At 42.0% G+C, this 20,802-nt stretch overlaps 1 protein-coding gene across 2 annotated transcripts; it reads right to left on the bottom strand.

Moving 5' to 3' along the window:
- Positions 1-13,424: 13,424 nt before the first annotated feature.
- Positions 13,425-20,705, bottom strand: LOC112261605 (e2f-associated phosphoprotein). Of its 2 annotated transcripts, none has more exons than XM_024437058.2 (6): positions 20,493-20,705; positions 19,844-20,031; positions 18,175-18,285; positions 17,917-18,034; positions 15,421-15,546; positions 13,425-15,264 (listed from the first exon to the last, which is right to left on the bottom strand). In XM_024437058.2, exons 1-6 carry the CDS (start codon positions 20,561-20,563, stop codon positions 14,958-14,960), a joined length of 921 nt encoding a protein of 306 aa, XP_024292826.1. In that variant the 5' UTR covers positions 20,564-20,705; the 3' UTR covers positions 13,425-14,957. The 2 variants fall into 2 exon arrangements, with proteins under 2 accessions (XP_024292826.1, XP_042185856.1); XM_042329922.1 differs by lacking the exon at positions 20,493-20,705 and adding an exon at positions 20,381-20,445.
- Between the last annotated feature and the right edge of the window lie 97 nt (positions 20,706-20,802).

Here is a 20,802-nt window from a genome sequence, read left to right as displayed (position 1 = left end):
GTTGCTGATTTATCTTTATCGCAATACAATGGGTCAATTTATCGCAATATGCATTTTTGTCCATATCACCCATTTCTACTACAATGTATTTCATACTGTATTAGCCATGCGAAATTGCCCAATATGGAGACCATATATGGGCATATATGTATCTACACATAAAACCCTGCTCTGGCTAGGTGTGCAATTTGGTGCCTCTAGTTACAATCCCAAATCATAACTGCCCCATGGCTAAGCTCCCAACATTATAATGTCAATGGCACAATACGGGCGATTGTTTTTATAATAGTGCTGGTTCTTTCAAAGTTGGTTATATTATATGTCATTTGAAAGGGAATGTCATGACCTTTTAGAACCACTTGTCAAACAAAGCTTAAAAAGCTTCAGGGTTTCCTTTTTAAAGCCATTCATACAGGTCATTCTGATATATACCCTAGAGGTCACAGGTCAAAGTTCTGTTGACCTGAACATTCCCGAAAATGTGTCTGATGGATAGCTGTGAATCTAAGCTTTCCATTGATATATGATTAAAGGGTATAAGGGAGCAAGAACTTGTTGTATACGGACACTGGTTGTCATAGGGAAATATGAATTGGATGGAGGGATGAAAGAGTGACAACACACAGAAATGTACCATTGCTGCACTGCTGTCACACATTTTACAACTCTAGACCTTCAAAACATTGCTATGAAACATCGTTGGCCCAAGTGAGCCTGACAGCCCAGATTTTGGAGTCTGGCTCATGTCAACGTGATAGACAAACTCTGACTGTTTCAATTATGTATATAAATCATTGGACTGTTCCCATTCCCATTAAAAAATAAATAATAATAATGCATGTATTATTAGGCATATTATTAATTATTACTATTGCACTATCCATATGAGACCAAAGACAGAGCAGGTCAATTTAATCAAATATGAATAGATGAAAATAATAGATTATTGTTTTTTTCACCCGTTGCCCTTGTAGGGTTCCTTTTCAGTCAGTCAATCGATATAACATACTATGGGGAGTCAACGAATAATCATATTCACTTGAAGAAAACTGAAATCACGTCCAACCGGCCAATGGATGCTGAGCCCACCCTCAGAAGCCCTGCCTTCCTGGCTATAATACCAGGGCTCGCATTCATTTCCTAAATTCTTTACTCTTTAACTCACCTGAAGGAAGAACGTGTCATGCAATTTAAAAACTTTTCAAGAACACGAAGACTACGATATTTGGCTTGGACTTAGGTGTCTTATTGGGAGAGAGTTACCGGCTACTGAGTTGCGTTGAAAATAGTGGAAACAACTTTTAATATGTTTCTAGAGCTGAACTGTATTTTGTCGGCAAATATACAACAACAAACCATATTCAGGAAGTACAAAGAAATTCCAATTCTAATTCAATTCATTTTCAATACTTTTGAATACCGGAAAATTACGAAGTGGAATTTGGTTTACTTTCTGAATTGACTAGAATTGAAATGAAATTGACCTCCACAGTGGTTAGCACACTTGGGACACAACCACACCTGGGATTTAAACTCACCACGGGAGGTTGGTGGCACTTTAATTGGGGAGGACAGGCTCCTGGTAATGGCTAAAGTCCGGTTGATAATGCATCATAGATTATCCATTATATTGACCAGATACCCCAGTAGCCGCTCTAACAACGAAAATAAATGTCTTCAAAAATTAAAGTCTGTCGGGAGGAGGCAAGATCAGGTGGGATCATTCTAGCCAATGTTAGGGCAGATTAGAGCTTTGAAGGCCCGACGTACATTGGGTTAGGGCCGAGTAGGGCCTGTTTTTTCACCAATAACTAGGTTACGGGTAGGGCTTAGGTATCACTAAATTGATCACTAATATTTTGAAGCTGAGCCATTTACTTGTGCTCTGCTGCGCAGCTCAGTCATATCTGTCTATGATCATAACATGGTGTCAGAAGTGCTTCAACCTCGTCAAATTTAAAACAGGAGAGATCGTTTCACAGTTTGTGCACTCAGCACAAGTTTGTTGGAGTTTAGAGTGATGAAAAGTGTAACAGCTCACTGCTTTCTCATGCCTCTTCATTGAGCAGAGCAGCCCAAGCAGAGCCATTGATATGAATACTCACCAATTCAGAGCTGCCATGACCAGAGTGCATGCAGAGCGAGCTCCCTGCACACAGGGAGTGAGTGACTGACAGAGGAGCAATTTATGGATTTACTAGTGGAGGAAGTGGTTTCGGGCAGGGCTGGGCTTTCATTTGGGCAGAAGAAATCGGGTCTGGGTAGGGTAGGGACTGAATGTTGTGGGCATGTGTAGGGCTCGGGTTTAAAATTCATCCCAGTGAAGAGAAATTGTAGAAAATGGTAGAGTTTATGATTTTGTGGCTGTGGTAACTAGTGATGACCAGGCACAATTCCGGTACCAAGTGTTTTTTTCTCAAAGTTGCAGGGATGTCACGTGTCCTACTTATATCAGTACACTCATAACACAGGCATTGGATTTCCATAGGGGGGCAATTTCTTTCACCGGAATCATATGTTGGGCTCCCGAGTGGCGCAGCGGTCTAAAGCACTGCATCTCAGTGCTAGAGGCGTCACTACAGACACCCTGGTTCAAACCCAGTTTGTATCACAGCCAGCTGTGATTGGGAGTCCCATTGGGCAGTGCACAATTGGCTCAGTGTTGCCTGGGTTTGGCTGGTGTAGGCTGTCATTGTAAATAAGAATTTGTTCTTAACTGACTTGCCTACTGACTTGTCTAAAAATGTATATATCATGCAAATTTGTAACACAAAATGGATGATGGACATCCACAAATTAATATGTAACATATCATACTAATTTGCATTTCACAGATTTACATTTACTATGTTATGTTTACCCCTGAGTCCAGGTTGGCCTAATGTGCATGACTAAGAAATCAAGGCATGTGCATTTTTATTGTGAAACTTTCTATAAGCTGCTGATTAATGGGGGGGATACTGTATACTTTAGCACCTCCCACAGTGTGTTCTGATTGGTTGTCCTATTATGTGCTTCCTGTTCTATTGTAACCTTACAGGTTACAGTCACATTTGAAGACTCTGGCCAACAGTTGTTGTCAGTGAAGCGTGTAGGTATGGATTCTGCTGAGAAGCAACAGAACAGGGTTGTGTTCAGTAGGACACCCCGTGGCAAAACGTTTTGCAACAAAAACTGTGTTCCATTGAATGTAACTGTGTTAAAAAATGGGTTTCTTCTGCCTACTGAACATGACCTTACACGACCCAAGACAGGGATCTAATGTGAAGGGTGAACAGGTTTTGTTTTACATCAGCCTCCCTCCCTGTACGTCCCTCGCCAACAGCTGAACTGCTGCTTTAGCTCACAGGGAGCTTAATTCTAATTGCAACACTGGCGGGCTGAGCACTCTATTTACACTAGACCTGAGAGTTATAGTACAAACTCCATGTACCGTGCAGAGTGTGTACGTGAGAACATCCTCATCCCCCAAGTTTAAAAAGTAACCAGCTGCTATTTTCATTTGGAGCCTGTGTCAGGGTTGAATGTGGTCATTGGTTATTCATTATTATAGCCACTCCCACCAACCTTTTGATTGATGGCTGAGTGGACAACACAATATGCTGTAGGCATAGAAGACAGAAACTAAATACTGTTATCTCATTGCCTTCAAATCATTTATGAGGAATTATCTTTCGGATAAACCAAATGACAGAGACACAGGTAAATGCTCAATGGAATCGTGAATGAATGCCATGAACTGTATTCATTCTCCTAACTTCACTAATTTCATACTCCAGACTTTTCTAGATGCACAGGAAATGACTAAGCAAAAATTCCCCACACTAAATACAGATTTATTTTAGAGTATGTGTCTGCCGAAATGACACTTCTGAAACATTAACGTTAAAAAAAATAGTTTATGAGATTTAGGACTCAGAACACAGACATTTGGTCATTTTTGTTACATATATTACAGGAAAGAGAATATCACAGTAAGCTTCAGTAGTGCTCCCAAAATGTGGTTTTCCAGTCTGAGACTGCAGTTGCAAAACAAATATAACATTTTCGCTACCCAACATATCAACTCGAAAACTCTACAGATATGTATACAATCTCATACAATTTTATATACACATACGTGAGAAAATGTGCCATCTGGGGCACAATTGCAGGAGAGAATAGATTTATAAAAAGGTACAGTTAATAATAAGGATATCTGTGCAATAGGAAACAAAACCGTTACATTTGCTGAACAAACCCGCAAGGCAACTCAGAAGACAACAATGGTTTCATGTCCTAGAACATCAGATGTGCCACTGCACTCCTCTCTGTACTCCCCTCAACCCCTTTCTGTCCAAGAACACTGTTCATGATGACCAGCACAGAATAAATAGTGCCAGGGAATGGAATGAGATCCTCTCTCTCTCTCAGTCTGTCCTCCAGGTCCACATGACATCCATAGAATTGGAATGATCATTCATTATAATTCCATGGGGACAGCAGTCACAGGCGCACTCAGGCGTGGGTACGACTTGTGAACCATCTCAAAGTAATGTAGTATAGCCATGATGTGCTGAGGCATGAACACGTACGTAACCCGCGTTCACCGCCATCCCTGCCACAGATATCAGGATGGAGTCTGAGAAACAAGTAAAGGAAACTGACCAATACTTATAACTATTATAGGCTAATCCTGTGGAATGAATAGGACAAGCGGGCTACAGTTTAGCACATTCAAAAAGAAGGTAAATGTTATTAAACATTATACCGTCTATTCACGAAGCAGTCTGGCTCCCGAGGGGATTTTGCCCATGCTCCGACGCTGGCCAAATGCTTTGTCTAAAACCCAAATACACCTCGGACGTGATACAGTTTTATAAACATTTGGAACGTCCTTCAGTCATTTTTGAAAATTTCCTGTTGAAAAGTGACATCACAAGTAGCCTATAAATAGAGTAAATTACACACACTAAAAGGTAAACAAATATGTTTGAGCAATATATTTGGGGATTTTTTGGGTTTCTTAGCCCATAGATATTGCTGTAATTTTTTTGTCATTCAAATATCACATGAATACACATTAGATGAAAATTTGCTTTAAAACTGCAAAACTTTCTTTGCAGCCCATGGCAAAATGTTTAGAATTGCAGGAAATAAGCTTTAAGCCTGCTAAATTCTCTCCACCAATAAGAGGGGTGTGAACAATTTGTCATGAACAGTGCTTGTGCCCATAGAAGCAGATGTTGCTCGCAGGGCGGTGGGGGTTTCTGCTGCTCCAAATGAAATCAATAGTTGGTTATTTTGTTCATTAAACACACCCCATCAGTCAACACCACAGGAGGTTGGTGGCCCCTTAATTGGGGAGGATGGGCTCATGGTAATATCTGGAGTGGAAATAGTGGAATGGTATCAAATACATCAAACACCTGGTGCATGCGCAGACCAGCTGGCTGGTGTGTTTACGGACATATTCAATCTCTCCCTATCCCAGTCTGCCGTCCCCACTTGCTTCAAGATGTCCAGGATTGTTCCTGTACCCAAAAAAGCTAAGATAACTGAACTAAATGACTATCGCCCAGTAGCACTCACGTCTGTCATCATGAAGTGCATTGAGATGCTAGTTAAGGATCATATCACCTCTACCTTACTTGACACCCTAAACCCATTTCAATTTGCTTTCCGCCTCAATTTTCAATTTGCTTTCCACAGACAATGCAATCACCATCGCACTCCCCTATCCCATCTGGACAAGAGGAATATCTATGTAAGAATGCTGTTCATTGACTATAGCTCAGTATTCAACACCATAGTACCCTCCAAGCTCATCATTAAGCTTGAGGCCCTGGGTCTGAACCCCACCCTGGGTCTGAACCCCGCCCTGTGCAACTGGGTCCTGGACCTCCTGACGGACCGCCTCTAGGTGGTGAAGATAGGAAACAACACCTCCACTTCGTTGATCCTCAACACTGGGGCCCCACAAGGATGCCTCCTCAGCCCCTTCCTGTACTCCCTGTTCACCTGTGACTGCATGGTCATGCACGCCCCCAACTCAATCATCAAGTTTGCAGACGACACAACAGTAGTAGGCCTGATTACCAACAATGAAGAGACAGCCTACAGGGAGGAAGTGAGGGCCCTGGGAGTGTGGTGCCTGGAAAATAACCTCTCACTCATCATCAACAAAACAAAGGATCTGATCGTGGACTTCAGGAAACAGCAGAGGGAGCACCCCTCTATCCATTTCGACGGGACCGCAATGGAGAAGGTGAAAAACTTCAAGTTCCTCGGCGTACACATCCCTGACAAACTGAAATGGCCCACCCACACAGACAGTGTGGTGAAGAAGGCACAACAGCGCTTCTTCAACATCAGGAGACTGAAGAAATTTGTCTTGGCACCTAAAACACTCACAAACTTTTACAGATGCACAATTGAGAGCATCCTGGCGGGCTGTATCACTGCCTGGTACGGCAACTGCACCGACCTCAACCACAGGGCTCTCCAGAGGGTGGTGCGTTCTGCCAAACACATCACCGGGGGCAAACTACCTGCCCTCCAGGACACCTACAGCACCTGATGTCACAGGAAGGCCAAAAAGATAATCAAGGACAACAACCACCCAAGCCACTGCCTGTTCTCCCCCCTATCATCCAGAAGGCAAATTCAGTACAGGTGCATCAAATATGGGACCGAGAGACTGAAAAACAGCTTCTATCTCAAGGCCATCAGACTGTTAAATAGCCACCACTAGCACATTAGAGGCTGCTACCCTATATACATAGACTTGAAATCACTGGCCACTTTAATAATGTTTACATATTTTGCATTACTCCTCTCATGGTATCTTAGTCTATGCCGCTCTGACATTGCTCGTCCAAATATTTATATTTTCTTAATTCCAAATCAAATGTTCTTAATTCGCTACACACACAATAACATCTGCTGAACACGTGTATGTGACCAATAACATTTGATTTGAAATACATGCTTGTACACAATGTGAAAAAAAAATTCAGCACTGCCCTGTATACCCATTCTTGTAAGTTGAAGCTACTGTACATGATTGTCTGGGGCTGCTGTACAGAGAAGTCGGTCAGCTCACGGTCAGCTCCTCCAAGCTCATGTAATCTTTCTGGGGGTTTATCCCTAAGGCCCGGGTTCGAGCATGTGACAAGACGTTGACATTTCTGGGTATGATAATAATACAAATCTGTCAATCAACCAAATGTATTTCTTAAAACCCATTTTTGCATCAGCAGTTGTCACAAAGTGTTTTACAGATACCCAGTCTAAAAACCTAAGAACAATCAGTTCAACACTCAGGGGTCAATGTCATGTCATAGGTTCAGAGAGAGAGAGAGAGAGAGAGAGAGAGGGAGGGGAGGGAGGAGAGAGAGGAGAGAGAGAGGAGAGAGAGAGAGAGAGAGAGGATCTATTACATAAAGTTATGTAACACATTACAGTGGGAAGGTAAATAATGTGAACCCTTTAGAATTACTTGGATTCCTGCATAAAATTTGATCTGATCTTCATCTAAGTCACAACAATAGACAAATACAGTCTGCTTAAACTAATAATACACAAACAATTATACGTTTTCATCTCTCTTTCATCTCTTTATTGATCACACTGTGTAAACATTCACAGTGCAGGTCGGGAAAAGTATGTGAACCCTTGGATTTAATAACAGGTTGACCCTCCTTTGGCAGCAATAACCTCAAACAAACGTTTTCTGTAGTTGCAGATCAGACTGGCACGACGGTCAGGAGGAATTTTGGACCATTCCACTTTAGAAAACTGTTTCAGTTCCACAATATTCTTGGGATGTCTGGTGTGAACTGCTCTCGAGGTCATGCCACAGCATCTCAATTGGGTTGAGGTCAGGACTGACTGGGCCACTCCAGAAGGTCAGGACTGACCGGGCCACTCCAGAAGGTCAGGACTGACTGGGCCACTCCAGAAGGTCAGGACTGACTGGACCACTCCAGAAGGCGCATTTTCTTCTGTTCAAGCCATTCTCTTGATTTACATCTAAATAATGGGTTGTTCTCCTGATGCATCACCTAACTTCTGTTGAGCTTCAATTGGTGGACAGATACATTATCCTGCAAAATGTCTTGATAAACTTGGGAATTCATTTTTGCATCGATGATAGCAAGCTGTCCAGGCCCTGAGGCAGCAAAGCCGCCCCAAACCATGACGCTACCTCTGCCATAGTTTACAGTTGGGATGAGGTGTTGATGTTGGTGTGTTGTGCCTTTTTTTCTCCACATAGTGTTGTGTGTTCCTTCCAAACAACACAACTTTAGTTTTCTTCTGTCACAGAATATTTTGCCAGTAGCGCTGTGGAACATCCACATGCTCTTTTGCGAACTTCAGACGTGCAGCAATGTTGGACAGCAGTGGCTTCTTCCAAGGTGTCCTCCCATGAACACCAATTTTGTGTAGTGTTTTACGTATAGTAGACTCGTCAACAAAGATGTTAGCATCTTCCAGAGATTTCTGTACGTCTGTAGCTGACACTCTAGGATTCTTCTTAACCTCATTGAGCATTCTGCGCTGTGCTCTTGCAGTTATCTTTGCAGAACGGCCACTCCAAGGGAGAGTAGCAACAGTGCTAAACTTTCTCCATTTACGGTGCCTTACAAAAGTATTCATCCCCCTTGGCGTTTTTCCTATTTAGTTGCATTGCAACCTGTAATTTAAATGGATTTTTATTTGGATTTCATGTAATGGACATACACAAAATAGTCCAAATTGATGAAGTGAAATGAAGAAAATAATAATAATTAATCATTTGTAAAAAAAAATTAAACGGAAAAGTGCGTGTATATGTATTCATCCCCGTTGCTATGAAGCCCCTAAATAAGATCTGGTGCAACCAATTACCATCAGAAGTCACATAATTAGTTAAATAAAGTCCACCTGTGTGCAATCTAAGTGTCACATGTTCTGTCACATGATCTCAGTATATATATACACACCTGTTCTGTAAGGCCCCAGAGTCTGGAACGCGACTAAGCAAGCGGCACCATGATGACTAAGGAGCTCTCCAAACAGGTCAGGGCCAAAATTGTGGAGAAGTACAGATCAGGGTTGGGTTATAAAAAAATATCCGAAACTTTGAACATCTCACGGAGTGCCATTAAATCCATTATTAAAAAATGGAAGAAGTGGCCTCCTGGGTGGTGCAGTGGTCTAAGGCCACTCCACAGAGCTGGGCTTTACGTCCAGAAAAAAAGCAATTGCTTAAAGAAACGAATAAGCAAACGTGTTTGGTGTTCGCCAAAAGGCATGTGGGAGACTACCCAAACATATGGAAGAAGGTACTCTGGTCAGAAGAGACTAAAAGGAAAATCTGATCCATTTTTGGGGCACTTGTTGACAAGGTGTTGGGGAATCACTGGAGGGGAATATTGACCAGCTGAGCATCTCAGTGTACAGCTCAATAAACACAATAGGCATTTTGTTATATTTCAGTCTTCTGTGATGTATTTAAAGTGTCATATTGGGATGCAAACTCAAAAATGAATACATTTAAACTATATCTGACATGTTAATGGTGTCTTCTTTTTTAAGTCCAAACCATGTGTGGTGTATACAGTTGAAGTCGGAAGTTTACATACACTTAGGTTGGAGTCATTAAAACTCGTTTTTCAACCACTCAACAAATGTGTTGTTAACAAACTATAGTTTTGGAAAGTCAGTTAGGACATCTACTTTGTGCATGACACAAGTAATTTTTCCAACAATTGTTTACAGACAGATTATTTCACTGTATCACAATTCCAGTGGGGCAGAGGTTTACATACACTAAATTGACTTTTCCTTTTAACAGCTTGGAAAATTATAGAAAATTATGTCATGGCTTTAGAAGCTTCTGATAGGCTAATTGACATAATTGAAGTCAATTGGAGGTATACCTGTGGATGTATTTCAAGGCCTACCTTCAAACTCATTGCCTCTGCTTGACATCACAGGAAAATCAAAAGAAATCAGCCAAGACCTCAGAAAAACAATTGTAGACCTCCACAAGTCTGGTTCATCCTTGGGAGCAATTTCCAAATGCCTGCAGGTACCACGTTCATCTATACAAACAATAGTACTCAAGTATTAAAACCATGGGACCACACAGCCGTCATACCGCTCAGGAAGGAGACGCGTTCTGTCTCCTAGAGATTAACGTACTTTGGTGCAACAAGTGCAAATCAATCCCAGAACAACAGCAGAGGACCTTGTGAAGATGCTGGAGGAAACAGGTACAAAAGTATCTATATCCACAGTAAAACGAATCCTATATCGGCATACCCTGAAAGGCCGCTCAGCAAGGAAGAAGCCACTGCTCCAAAACCCCCATAAAAAGGCCAGACTACGTTTTGCAACTGCACATGGGGACAAAGATTATACTATTTGGAGAAATGTCCTCTGGTCTGAGGAAACAAAAATAGAACTGTTTGGCCATGACGACCATTGTTATGTTTGGAGGAAAAAGGGGGAGGCTTGCATGCTGAAGACTACCAAGAAACACTCTGCAAGCCCCTGATTAAGCCCACTGCTTTAAAAGGTTATTAAGGGAGCATAATTATCTGTTTAAGAAGTCAAGTAAAGGGCCCATCTTAAAGAGTATAATGACCTTTTCAAAGAGGAGGGAGCTAGGCGTCTGGAGTTATTTTTTTGATTGACTGAGACATCCACTGGCATCCCCCCGTACATCCACTGGCATCCCCTCGGACACCCCTCTGGGAACTATTTTTAAAAGGGTAAAGGTGACACAGTTGTAAAGCAGTTGTTTGAAAGACACCTGGGGATACACTTGTGTACATATAGTTCCCTTGTGTGTAAGGGACCCCCTAGATTAGCAACCTATTGAGCATTAAATCTGGATAAACGAGGTGCATGAAAGAATTTCCACACCCAAACACGCACACACACACATCCCAAGAACCCAATGGCTCTTGTGTAGAGAGAGCGAGAGAGAGAAGCAGATCGGGGAGACAGACAGAGACAGAGATTTCATTAAAGGTAAATGACATTTTCTTTAAAACTACAGATACCCTGGTTCGAATGCAGGCTGTATCACAACTGGCTGTGATTTGAGTTCCATAGGGCGGTCCACTATTGGCCCCGCATCATCTGGGTTTGGCCGGTGTAGGCCGACATTGTAAATAAGAATTTGTTCTTAACTGACTTGCCTAGTTAAGTAAAGGTTAAATGTACTTTAAAAAATGTAAACCCATAGCTTGTAACCTGACACCACACCTGCAACCAAGCCCCACACACTAGCATGCAAGAAGAAAGATGGAAGGAGAGAGAGATTTATGTAATTGAAGGTAAATGCAATTTTCCTTCAAACCTTTTCATTTTCTTCTAAAACTTTAGTACAGACATTTAAACATACATATTACAATGATTAAAGTTTATTAAAAGTTACTTTGCAATATTTAACTATATCACAGTTTTTTTCTAAACCTTTATATAAATCATATATATTATTATTACACAATACCCTATAAATGTTTGTATAATAATCTTTTGTAGGAAAGACTGTTCTTTTTCTAAATGTATTTTTCTTTGAAAATAATGCCTTGAGCTCGGCCCTCGTCTACTTGTAACACCCACAGCTTGACATCACCCCATGCAACCAGGCCCCCCACACACACACCCAACAGAAAAGACTGTAATTCATTGAAGGTAAATAACATTTCCTTCCAAACCTTTAGTACAGACATTTAAACATGCATATTACAATGATTAAAGTTTACTATGCAATATTAAATAATAAACTATGACACTAATGTGTATTACTAAACCTTTATATAGACCATACATGTTATTACTACATATTACATGTTAATTTTGTTGAAAAAAAACTGTTTTTAAAGTAGAATGAGCATTTTCCTCCTTTTCGGGGGCCTATCGTAACCTGACACCAACCCCATCAGTCTCCAAATCCCTGTCTTCAAGCGGTGAGGACATCAGACATAGTCTCTTCCATGCAGGCTCTCCATGGTCTCCTAGGCTTTGTATGTTCTATTTTTGATGATAGATCAACCTTCTTGCCTTTAAACCCATGTTTTGTCTTGATGACAGAAGGGACCATCTTCGTAAATGGTCACGATGGAGGAAAAATTGTTGCACTCGTTTAATCATATCAAGCACTTTAAACCAATCTTGCCACCTGAAGCTAAAGACAGGCACAGAGTAGTGCAAGCATTTGAAAATACATACAAACTAACAGATTTGGTGGCATATGCGCTATTGAATTCAGAACAACCTAAAACTGTAACTTTGGAGTCTGGACTATATGCTACTGAAGAGATCAATATTGCCTTCACTCATATCAATCACACCATTAAAACAATCAGGTGCATCACAAAGAATGTCATCAATAGTTTTGTTATTGTGGCCCAGACATGAAAGACACAATACACCTGTTTTCTGTAGTTTTCTGTGGTTTATCTCTCTTGAGGCTTCTTCTCTGTCATAGTGTTCACAGGACAAGTCGAAGACTTACATATAACTCAGGCAGACCTACCGGGAAATGACTTTTTCCTATTCATTCTACAAGGGGTCACAAGATCACTACACAGCAGCGCCGTAAATTCACTACAACAATTCCCAACTGTTTCAAATGTTCAAACACATTTTCTTTTAAGTTCAACAAGGTCACTACACATCAATCACCAAGACATTACTTTTTCTTTCAAACATGTGCTTTACTTCAAAGAAACAGCTGCACTATCAAGTTACATAAGCACACACTAAATGTCGTGAGAACATCCGGACAGGATGTAATAAACAGCCCAAACACAGGACACAGGAACAACTCACTCACTTTTTGACAGCAACCATCTACTATAGTCTCTCTGACACCGTTAGCTAGTTAACATTAGCCTTTTACATCTAGCTACATATTGAACTTCCATCCTCTCAGGCCAGGTGCACAACAATGTATTAATGAATGGTTGGATCAGAATCGCCGTTATAATTATTGGCCAGTACGCATAAGTGAAACCACAATTCCAAATCCTTATCTCCATCCATGGCTAATTTAGCTAGCTGGCTAGCTAGCCACCGGAGGACAACACAAGAGTTTTTCCGTCAATGACATATCCTCTCAAAGGGATTTGATAGGAGTGACGCCAAAATCCAAGGTGGCTTCCCTTTTTTTGGCGCGCCAGGACCATTCACAGTTGAGCTCGCTCAGTTCACCTCAATGCTGGTTGTCAAATTTTTAATACCTTAAAAAAAAAAATTTAATCAAGGGAGGCCAGATGCTCACTGGCTTTGCTTGCCTTCAATGCTACGGGTGGCAACAATGTCAGACAGCATCAGATAGATGGCCTACAGATACAGAGGGGTGCTGTTTCGCATGCGCTGATGTTTTCTCCTGTGAGATACATTCAGCCTCGGGAATTAAAGGAAAATTATGAAACACATTATGAAAGATAAAACAATTTATGTTTTGAATTTTTATTGGTACATTTTTGGGGGGAGCCTGGCTTCCCTTGGCATCCATGAATACACACCACTGCTAAAAAAAAGAAGAAAAAAAAGACACCACTGCTTATCAGGCCTATGAAAGGGATAAAATCATTCTTTAGTCATAATTGTTCAGTGTTGTGATCAACAGTAGCCTAATTTGATAGTCATATCTTCCTCACCTTTTTTGAACAGTTTCCAACTTACTTGAGTAGCCTAACATATCAAATCAGTCTACACCAATGACTGCAGGCTACATGAGGTCTACACATGCACTTTTTATGCCGGATAAATTCTCAATAGTTGCGCATGCACACGTTTAGGCCTGCAGGTGAGATAGATGCCGCATTCAAAACAACTGGGAACTCGGAAAAAACGAGCTACGACTGATAAAAAAAAAACGTTTGGAAAGGTCATCTAACTTGGAAACTCTGGCATCTTTCTAGAGCTCCCCCTTTACAACCTGATCACTGACGTCGGGATTTGACAAGTGGAAAACCCTGGCCTCATCTTTCTACGAGTTTTTATGTCGGATATTACCGAGTTGTCTTGAATGCACCAACAGTAGGCTACACTGTGACCACCTAAGCTAGTAGCTATAGCCTACTGTTATCGTTTCATAGTCTACTGTTCAGCAATAAAATGTTAACCAACAAATAGGCTACTTGCTAACTATTCGAAATTACAAGGCAAGGGGTTGTAGTTAGTTATCTATCCGGCTAAAATACCTAGTAGCCTAGTTATTTTCAAACTATTCTGGAACCAAAAAGGATACTGAAGATGGTTCTCACCCAAGGCTTCAACATGTATAAAGCCGTTACGAGAATATACTGGTAACACAACCAGGATATTTTCTTCCAGATAACTTCAAAACGCCATAACTTGAAGTTGTATTTATTCTGTCTTTTTTGTGATTGCCGATTATTTATTGGTAGATAAAGCGTTTATCAAAAGCAATCACTTTTGCATGTGAAATCACAGAATCGACTCTATCCTCAACATGCCAATTACATCCCTTTTGTTTTGAGCCAAATATCCCTGTGGGCTTCGAACAGGGCACCTAGCTCACATCCAGGAGGCAGCCCGGTTCCAAAATGAATGCAATCAACCGGTGCAGATTAATCCCCCCAGTGATGTTTAACGGCTTTCTTTCTCAACCAATCTCGAATCACATGAAAAAGCGACGCGCAAAGGGCGGTTTCCACTTCCTGTCCCGACTCTAATCAGATTTACAAACGGTTATTGCGATCCGGAATCCTTGGGACGTCCATACCCTAACCAAAGACAGTACAGTGTGAATATATACAAATCTTTGGTTCTACCTATAAAAAAACAGAATAAATACCATAGGGGTAAACTTAATAAAATGTTGGAGGCCAATGCTTATACATCAAATCTTTACATGATCTTTACACCCCCCCCTGTCTAATACCATAAAAAGATGTACATTCAGACACCAAAAGTCTTATCAGGGATATCACAACAGTGTATCTTCAGCAGTGGCTGGCGAGGATGTTAAAAAAGTGGTAGACCTCGTCCTTATCGAGCACTGCCACCTCAGTGGAGCACTCCGTACACTGAACAGGATGGTAGATCTCCTCTCCGCCCATCCCCAACACTGCTCCTGAATCTGTGGCTTCCATTGTGGTTGATGCTGTTGGCTCTGGTTGACGCCCTTTCCTCCTCTTTCTGCTCCTCAGATTTTTCTCATTGAGCGTTTTATACCGTAAAATCTCCTCTTTGTTTACTGTACAATTCATGACAAACATGGCTCTGTATTGGGTCCTGTATTTGTCATGCCTGTAGACAAAAACAAACAAGAGGTCAATTGAGACAAATCCTTTCCAGAATTGCTCAACCTTTACAATTGTAGTGGGTGTAATGTTTGGCTGTGTAAAATGCTGTGAGTTCAGTTCAAGATGATATTCACAGCCAAATGAACTCTTTATTTCCTACCTTTGACAGTCGAGGCACAGCGTGGTCATGCATGCTGGGCAGTTAAGGACAGCATCGCTGCTTGGAAGCCCCTGGGACTGCCCTCTTCTGTTTCGTGAAGATTGCAATCTTCTCTTTTCGTTGTACCTGATCAAATAGGCAATAGGGGAACATAATTTACATACAGTGCATTCAGTATTCATACCCCTTGACTTTTTCCACATTTTGTTAGGTTAGATATTCTAAAATGATTTAAACTGTTTTTTCCCCACCAATCTACACACAATACCCCATAATGACAAAGCAAAAAGAGTTTTGTATACATTTTTACAAATGTATAAAAAAATGAAATGAAATGCACATTTACATAAGTATTTAGACCCTTTACTCAGTACTTTGTTGAAGCACCTTTGGCAGCGATTATAGCTTTGAGTCTTCTTGGATATGACACTCCAAGCTTGGCACAAGTGTATTTCGGAAGTTTCTCCCATTCTTCTCTGAAGATCCTCCCAAGCTCTGTCAGGTTGGATGGGGAGCATTTCTACACAGCTATTTTCAGGTCCCTCCAGGGATGTTCGATGAGGTTCAAGTCCAGGCTCTGGCTGGGCCACTCAAGGACATTCAGAGACTTGTCCCGAAGCCCCTCCTGCGTTGTTTTGGCTGTGTGGCTAGGGTTGTTGTCCTGTTGGAAGGTGAACCGTTGCCTCAGTCGGAGGTCCTGAGCACTCTGGAGCAGGTTTTCATCAAGGATCTCTCTGTATTTTGCTCCGTTCATCTTTGCCTCGATCCTGACTAGTCTCCCAGTCCCTGCCGCTGAAAAACATCCCCACAGCATGCTGCCACCCCCATGCTTCACCGTAGGGATGGTGCCAGGTTTCCTCCAGACGTGACGCTTGGCATTCAGGCCAAAGAGTTCAATCTTGGTTTCATCAGACAAGAGAATATTGTTTCTCATGGTCTGAGAGTCTTTAGGTGCCTTTTGGCAAACTCCAAGAGGGCTGTCATGTGCCTTTTACTGAGGAGTGACTTCCGTCTGACCACTCTACCATAAAGGCTTGATTGGTGGAGTGCTGCAGAGATGGTTGTCCTTCTGGAAGGTTCTCCCATCTCAACAGAGGAACTCTAGAGCTCTGTTTGAGTTTGAGTTTATTTTTACAGGGACAGTGCACATTAATCAACGTCTCAGTAAAAGTGCCGGTTTTAGCCAGCCGGCTCATTTTCAACCGCAGTCCTTGGGCAGGTTATTAAAAACAATTACAATACAGACAATAAATGAGCAGTGAGCACACACAGAGCAACATAGGACAAGCAAGACATAGCATACAGACAGAGCAACATAGGACAAGCAAGACATAGCATACAGACAGAGCAACATAGGACAAGCAAGACATAGCATACAGACAGAGCAACATAGGACAAGCAAGACATAGCATACAGACAGAGCAACATAGGACAAGCAAGACATAGCATACAGACAGAGCAACATAGGACAAGCAAGACATAGCATACAGACAGAGCAACATAGGACAAGCAAGACATAGCATACAGACAGAGCAACATAGGACAAGCAAGACATAGCATACAGACAGAGCAACATAGGACAAGCAAGACATAGCATACAGATAGAACAAAAAGCAACAAGACAAAATCCATTAAAGCAACAAAGTGTTTCCACACCTCACAAGCTACAGACAACAGACAACATGGAAAGTGGCAATGTCAGAGTGACCATCAGGTTCTTGCTCACCTCCCTGACCAAGGTCCTTCTCCCCCGATTGCTCAGTTTGCCCAGCTCTAGGAAGAGTTTTGATGGTTCCAAACTTCTTCCATTCAAGAACAATGGAGGACACTGTTCTTGGGGACCTTCAATGCTGCCAAAATGTTTTGGTACCCTTCCCCAGATCTGTGCCTCGACACAATCCTGTCTCGGAGCTCTACGGACAATTCCTTCGATTTCATGGCTTGGTTTTTGCTCTGACATGCACTGTCAACTGTGGGACCTTATATAAACAGGTAAGTGCCTTTCCAAATCATGTCCAATCAATAGAATTTTCCACAGGTGGACTCCAGTCAAGTTGTAGAAACATCAAGTAAGATCAATGGAAACAGTTCAATTTCGAGTCTCATAGCAAAGGGTCGGAATACTTATGTTAATAAGGTATTTCTGCTTTTGGTTTTAATAAATCTGCAAAAATGTCTATGAATCTGTTTTCGTTTTTGTCATTATGGAGTATTGTCTGTAGAATTATTTACTCCATTTTAGAATAAGGCTGTAACGTAACAAAATTTAGAAAAACTCAAGGGTTATGAATACCTCCTGAAGGCACTGTGTGACTTACAACCAACCCTACTCGTGGACTAAAAAGCACTATCAATGGAAATTCTCCACTGAGCATGCTTTACTAATCTGGGTCCGAGAAACCGACCTTAAATATTTGGATATTCTTTCAAACTTCACCCTGTTATTACACACAAAAATACTTTTGTAACATTTTGTATGATGGATGCATCGCTTACCTCCTCCTCTTGGCGTCCACCCATGCCTGATCCCGGTCATCCTCATCTGGGTCGTACAGCAGTTCATCGTTGGTGGGGATGGATCGCTGTTTCCTGCGTCTCTGACCCGAGGAACTGCCTGCAGAAGAGGATCAAACAATCATATCGCATCATCTGTACAACAATAGGACTCTGTCCTTTTAAGTCCAAGGTTAGGGCTTAATCTGTGCCCTCAGAGTCAATGTTTGGTTTACAGATTAATTCTAGCTACACACTTACTTGGAGCAGTTTCCTCCTCGTCGGAATCAGAGTCAAAATAAACATTGTCATAAAGCTCTGGCTGTGGTAACCCAGGCGTTGCAGCATTGTCATTGTTACCCAAAGCCTCTCCTGGGATGGACAAATGGACACTGTTATTAACGAGTACAGCAGTACAATATTATTATTATTAATTATTTATTTTTTGTGAATTTTACCCCTTTTTCTCCCCAATTTCATGGTATCCAATTGTTTAGTAGCTACTATCTTGTCTCATCGCTACAACTCCCGTACGGGCTCGGGAGAGACGAAGGTTGAAAGTCATGCGTTCTCCGATACACAACCCAACCAAGCCGCACTGCTTCTTAACACAGCGCCATCCAATGTGTCGGAGGAAACACCGTGCACCTGGCAACCTTGGTTAGCGCGCACTGCGCCCGGCCCGCCACAGGAGTCGCTGGTGCGCGATGAGACAAGGATTTCCCTAGCGGCCAAACCCTCCCTAACCTGGACGACGCTAGGCCAATTGTGCGTCGCCCCACGGACCTCCCGGTCGAGGCCGGTTACGACAGAGCCTGGGCGCAAATCCAGAGTCTCTGGTGGCGCAGCTGGTGCTGCAGTACAGCGCCCGTAACCACTGCGCCACACGGGAGGCCCTAGCAGTACAATATTATTGATAGACAGGGGCGCAACTTTCACTGGGAAAGTTTTTGTCCCTCCCAGTTTTTGTCCCTCCCAGTTTTATCATTGCATTGTGATACAAAAACAGGCATTGGTGTGCTGTGCTTTAAGACCATGAGGGGGGCCTCAGCGCGGTAGGTTGTTTGGTGGTTTCAGCCGGTTTGATTTAGGAATGCGGACACCACAGTGTGCGCGAACAGAGGCAGCTATTGTCTGTGTGTGTTGTGCTCCCCCCCGAATTGTAAAAGCAGGCTGAGCAGAAACTGGCTACTCTTTATTTGACTGAATGAGCTGGAAAGGTAACTGCTCTTTGACTTAACAGAAAAATAGTTATTTATTCCCAGTGCTGAGCTAGTAGTGTAACTGACATGTAACATTAGCTAATGTTCCATCTCGAATCGACTGACGTTCTGTCTGAAGTGAATGAACTAACAGCCAGTTCAGCTCTAGCAATCTGTCAGGTAGCAGTATCTAACAGATGTTGTGTTTATTGAAATGTTCTGTAACCTTTGTTTCTTCCCGTTTCAACGGAAGTACATTAACTTGGCTCGTTTTCGCCAGTTGATGTACCGTTATGGCTGCCAAAACTTGGCTAATGTTAGATAGTATTTCCACCCCAATCATAGTCAGCATAGCAATGTAACGTTATAGATCTGTCATGGTGCACTGTCTGTATATAACACTATGCTCATGATATTTATGCGTCTATAACTTTCTCACTCATCGTTATTCACGATTCATTCAGGATTATCCATAATCTTGGTGGCATCCACATTCATGTAGAAGTATTTAGAAACATATTCTATTCTTATGTACAATACAAGTGACCCCCAAAGGGTCATAGATTGTGTAGAAATGCAGGAAATTAGCTTTAGATGCTCCCAGACCCCCAGCCAGTAATTGCAGCTGAAGTGTTCTCTCTATTCACAACAGAACAACAGTGTGCATTGCTGCCACCGCCAGCCAAAAAGACACAAAAAAACTATTGATGCTAGAAGAAAACTCCCACCTGCTGGTGCTGTAGGTGGCGCCCATTTGCACTCCATAGTCTTGATGGTGGTGCTGAGCTCTGCCTCCATCTCTTTCTCAAACTCATCCCCACTGGAGGACTCACTCTCCCCAGTCAAGTATTCTCGGATGAGCTTCCTCTTCTGATCCGGGGTCCCGTTCAAGAGCACATCCAGCTCATCCTCAGAGCTGGAAATACAGCAACAAATTAGGAGGGTCTTGATGTCATACAGTTTTCATATTGAACAGTCATTGGTCAGATCCTGTTTGAACAACACTCACAACTTTGCGCCCTAATAATAAAATACTTCTTTATAACAGGACTGGGTTCAATTACATTTAAATCCAGTCAATTGTTGAAATGGAATTGACCCCAACCCTGCTTCACAGATCCAACCCCTACTTCACAGTGCCCAAGTAACGTTAATATTGAACGTTATGGGCCTTCAAGCGAATCAAGCTATAGAATATGGAAACAATACTGTACCCAAACATTTAACATTGAAATCGGTTTGCATGTTACTGTTCGGCTACTAACGTTAAGTAGATAGCATCACCAGCAACCATGCTTGCATTGGACGACCCGCTTGCGTTCTTAGTGTGCTAGCTAGCCAAACGCTACCTAACGTCAAACCTGCAACCACAATTACCTGTCCTCAGCTCTTTCTTCATCACTTGGCTCCTCTATCTCATATGAATCATACTCTACTTGTCTGTTCATTTTGTATTTTATGAATTCTAGCTGGCAAATGAAGTTACGAGAACAGTCGAAGTAAAGGTAAACAAAGGTGGAAACTTTATAAAGCTTTCGTCGCCAGGTCCTTGTAGCTTACTTCCTGATATTTCACATTACTTCCGATTTGCGCTTTTCAAAGTAAAAGTCCCAGGCGTTCAAAACTAGCAGGCAACTGTAGATTTTAGAAAAGGGGATTGCTCAAATAGAGGCTTGTGTAAGTATTC

This window comes from Oncorhynchus tshawytscha, linkage group LG11 (genome assembly GCF_018296145.1).
Source record: "Oncorhynchus tshawytscha isolate Ot180627B linkage group LG11, Otsh_v2.0, whole genome shotgun sequence".
NCBI classification, from domain to species: domain Eukaryota; kingdom Metazoa; phylum Chordata; class Actinopteri; order Salmoniformes; family Salmonidae; genus Oncorhynchus; species Oncorhynchus tshawytscha.
Note: the sequence above shows the minus strand (reverse complement) of the source record. Positions and strands in the feature narration are given on the sequence as shown.

Coding starts and splice junctions, on each gene's coding strand:
- LOC112261605 (XM_024437058.2), bottom strand. CDS start 20,563: ATGAACAGACAAGTAGAGTATGATTCATATGAGATAGAGGAGCCAAGT. Junction 18,035..18,174: donor CGAGGAGGAAACTGCTCCAA/GTAAGTGTGTAG, acceptor CCTCTTCTGCAG/GCAGTTCCTCGGGTCAGAGA. Junction 15,547..17,916: donor GTGGACGCCAAGAGGAGGAG/GTAAGCGATGCA, acceptor CTATTTGATCAG/GTACAACGAAAAGAGAAGAT.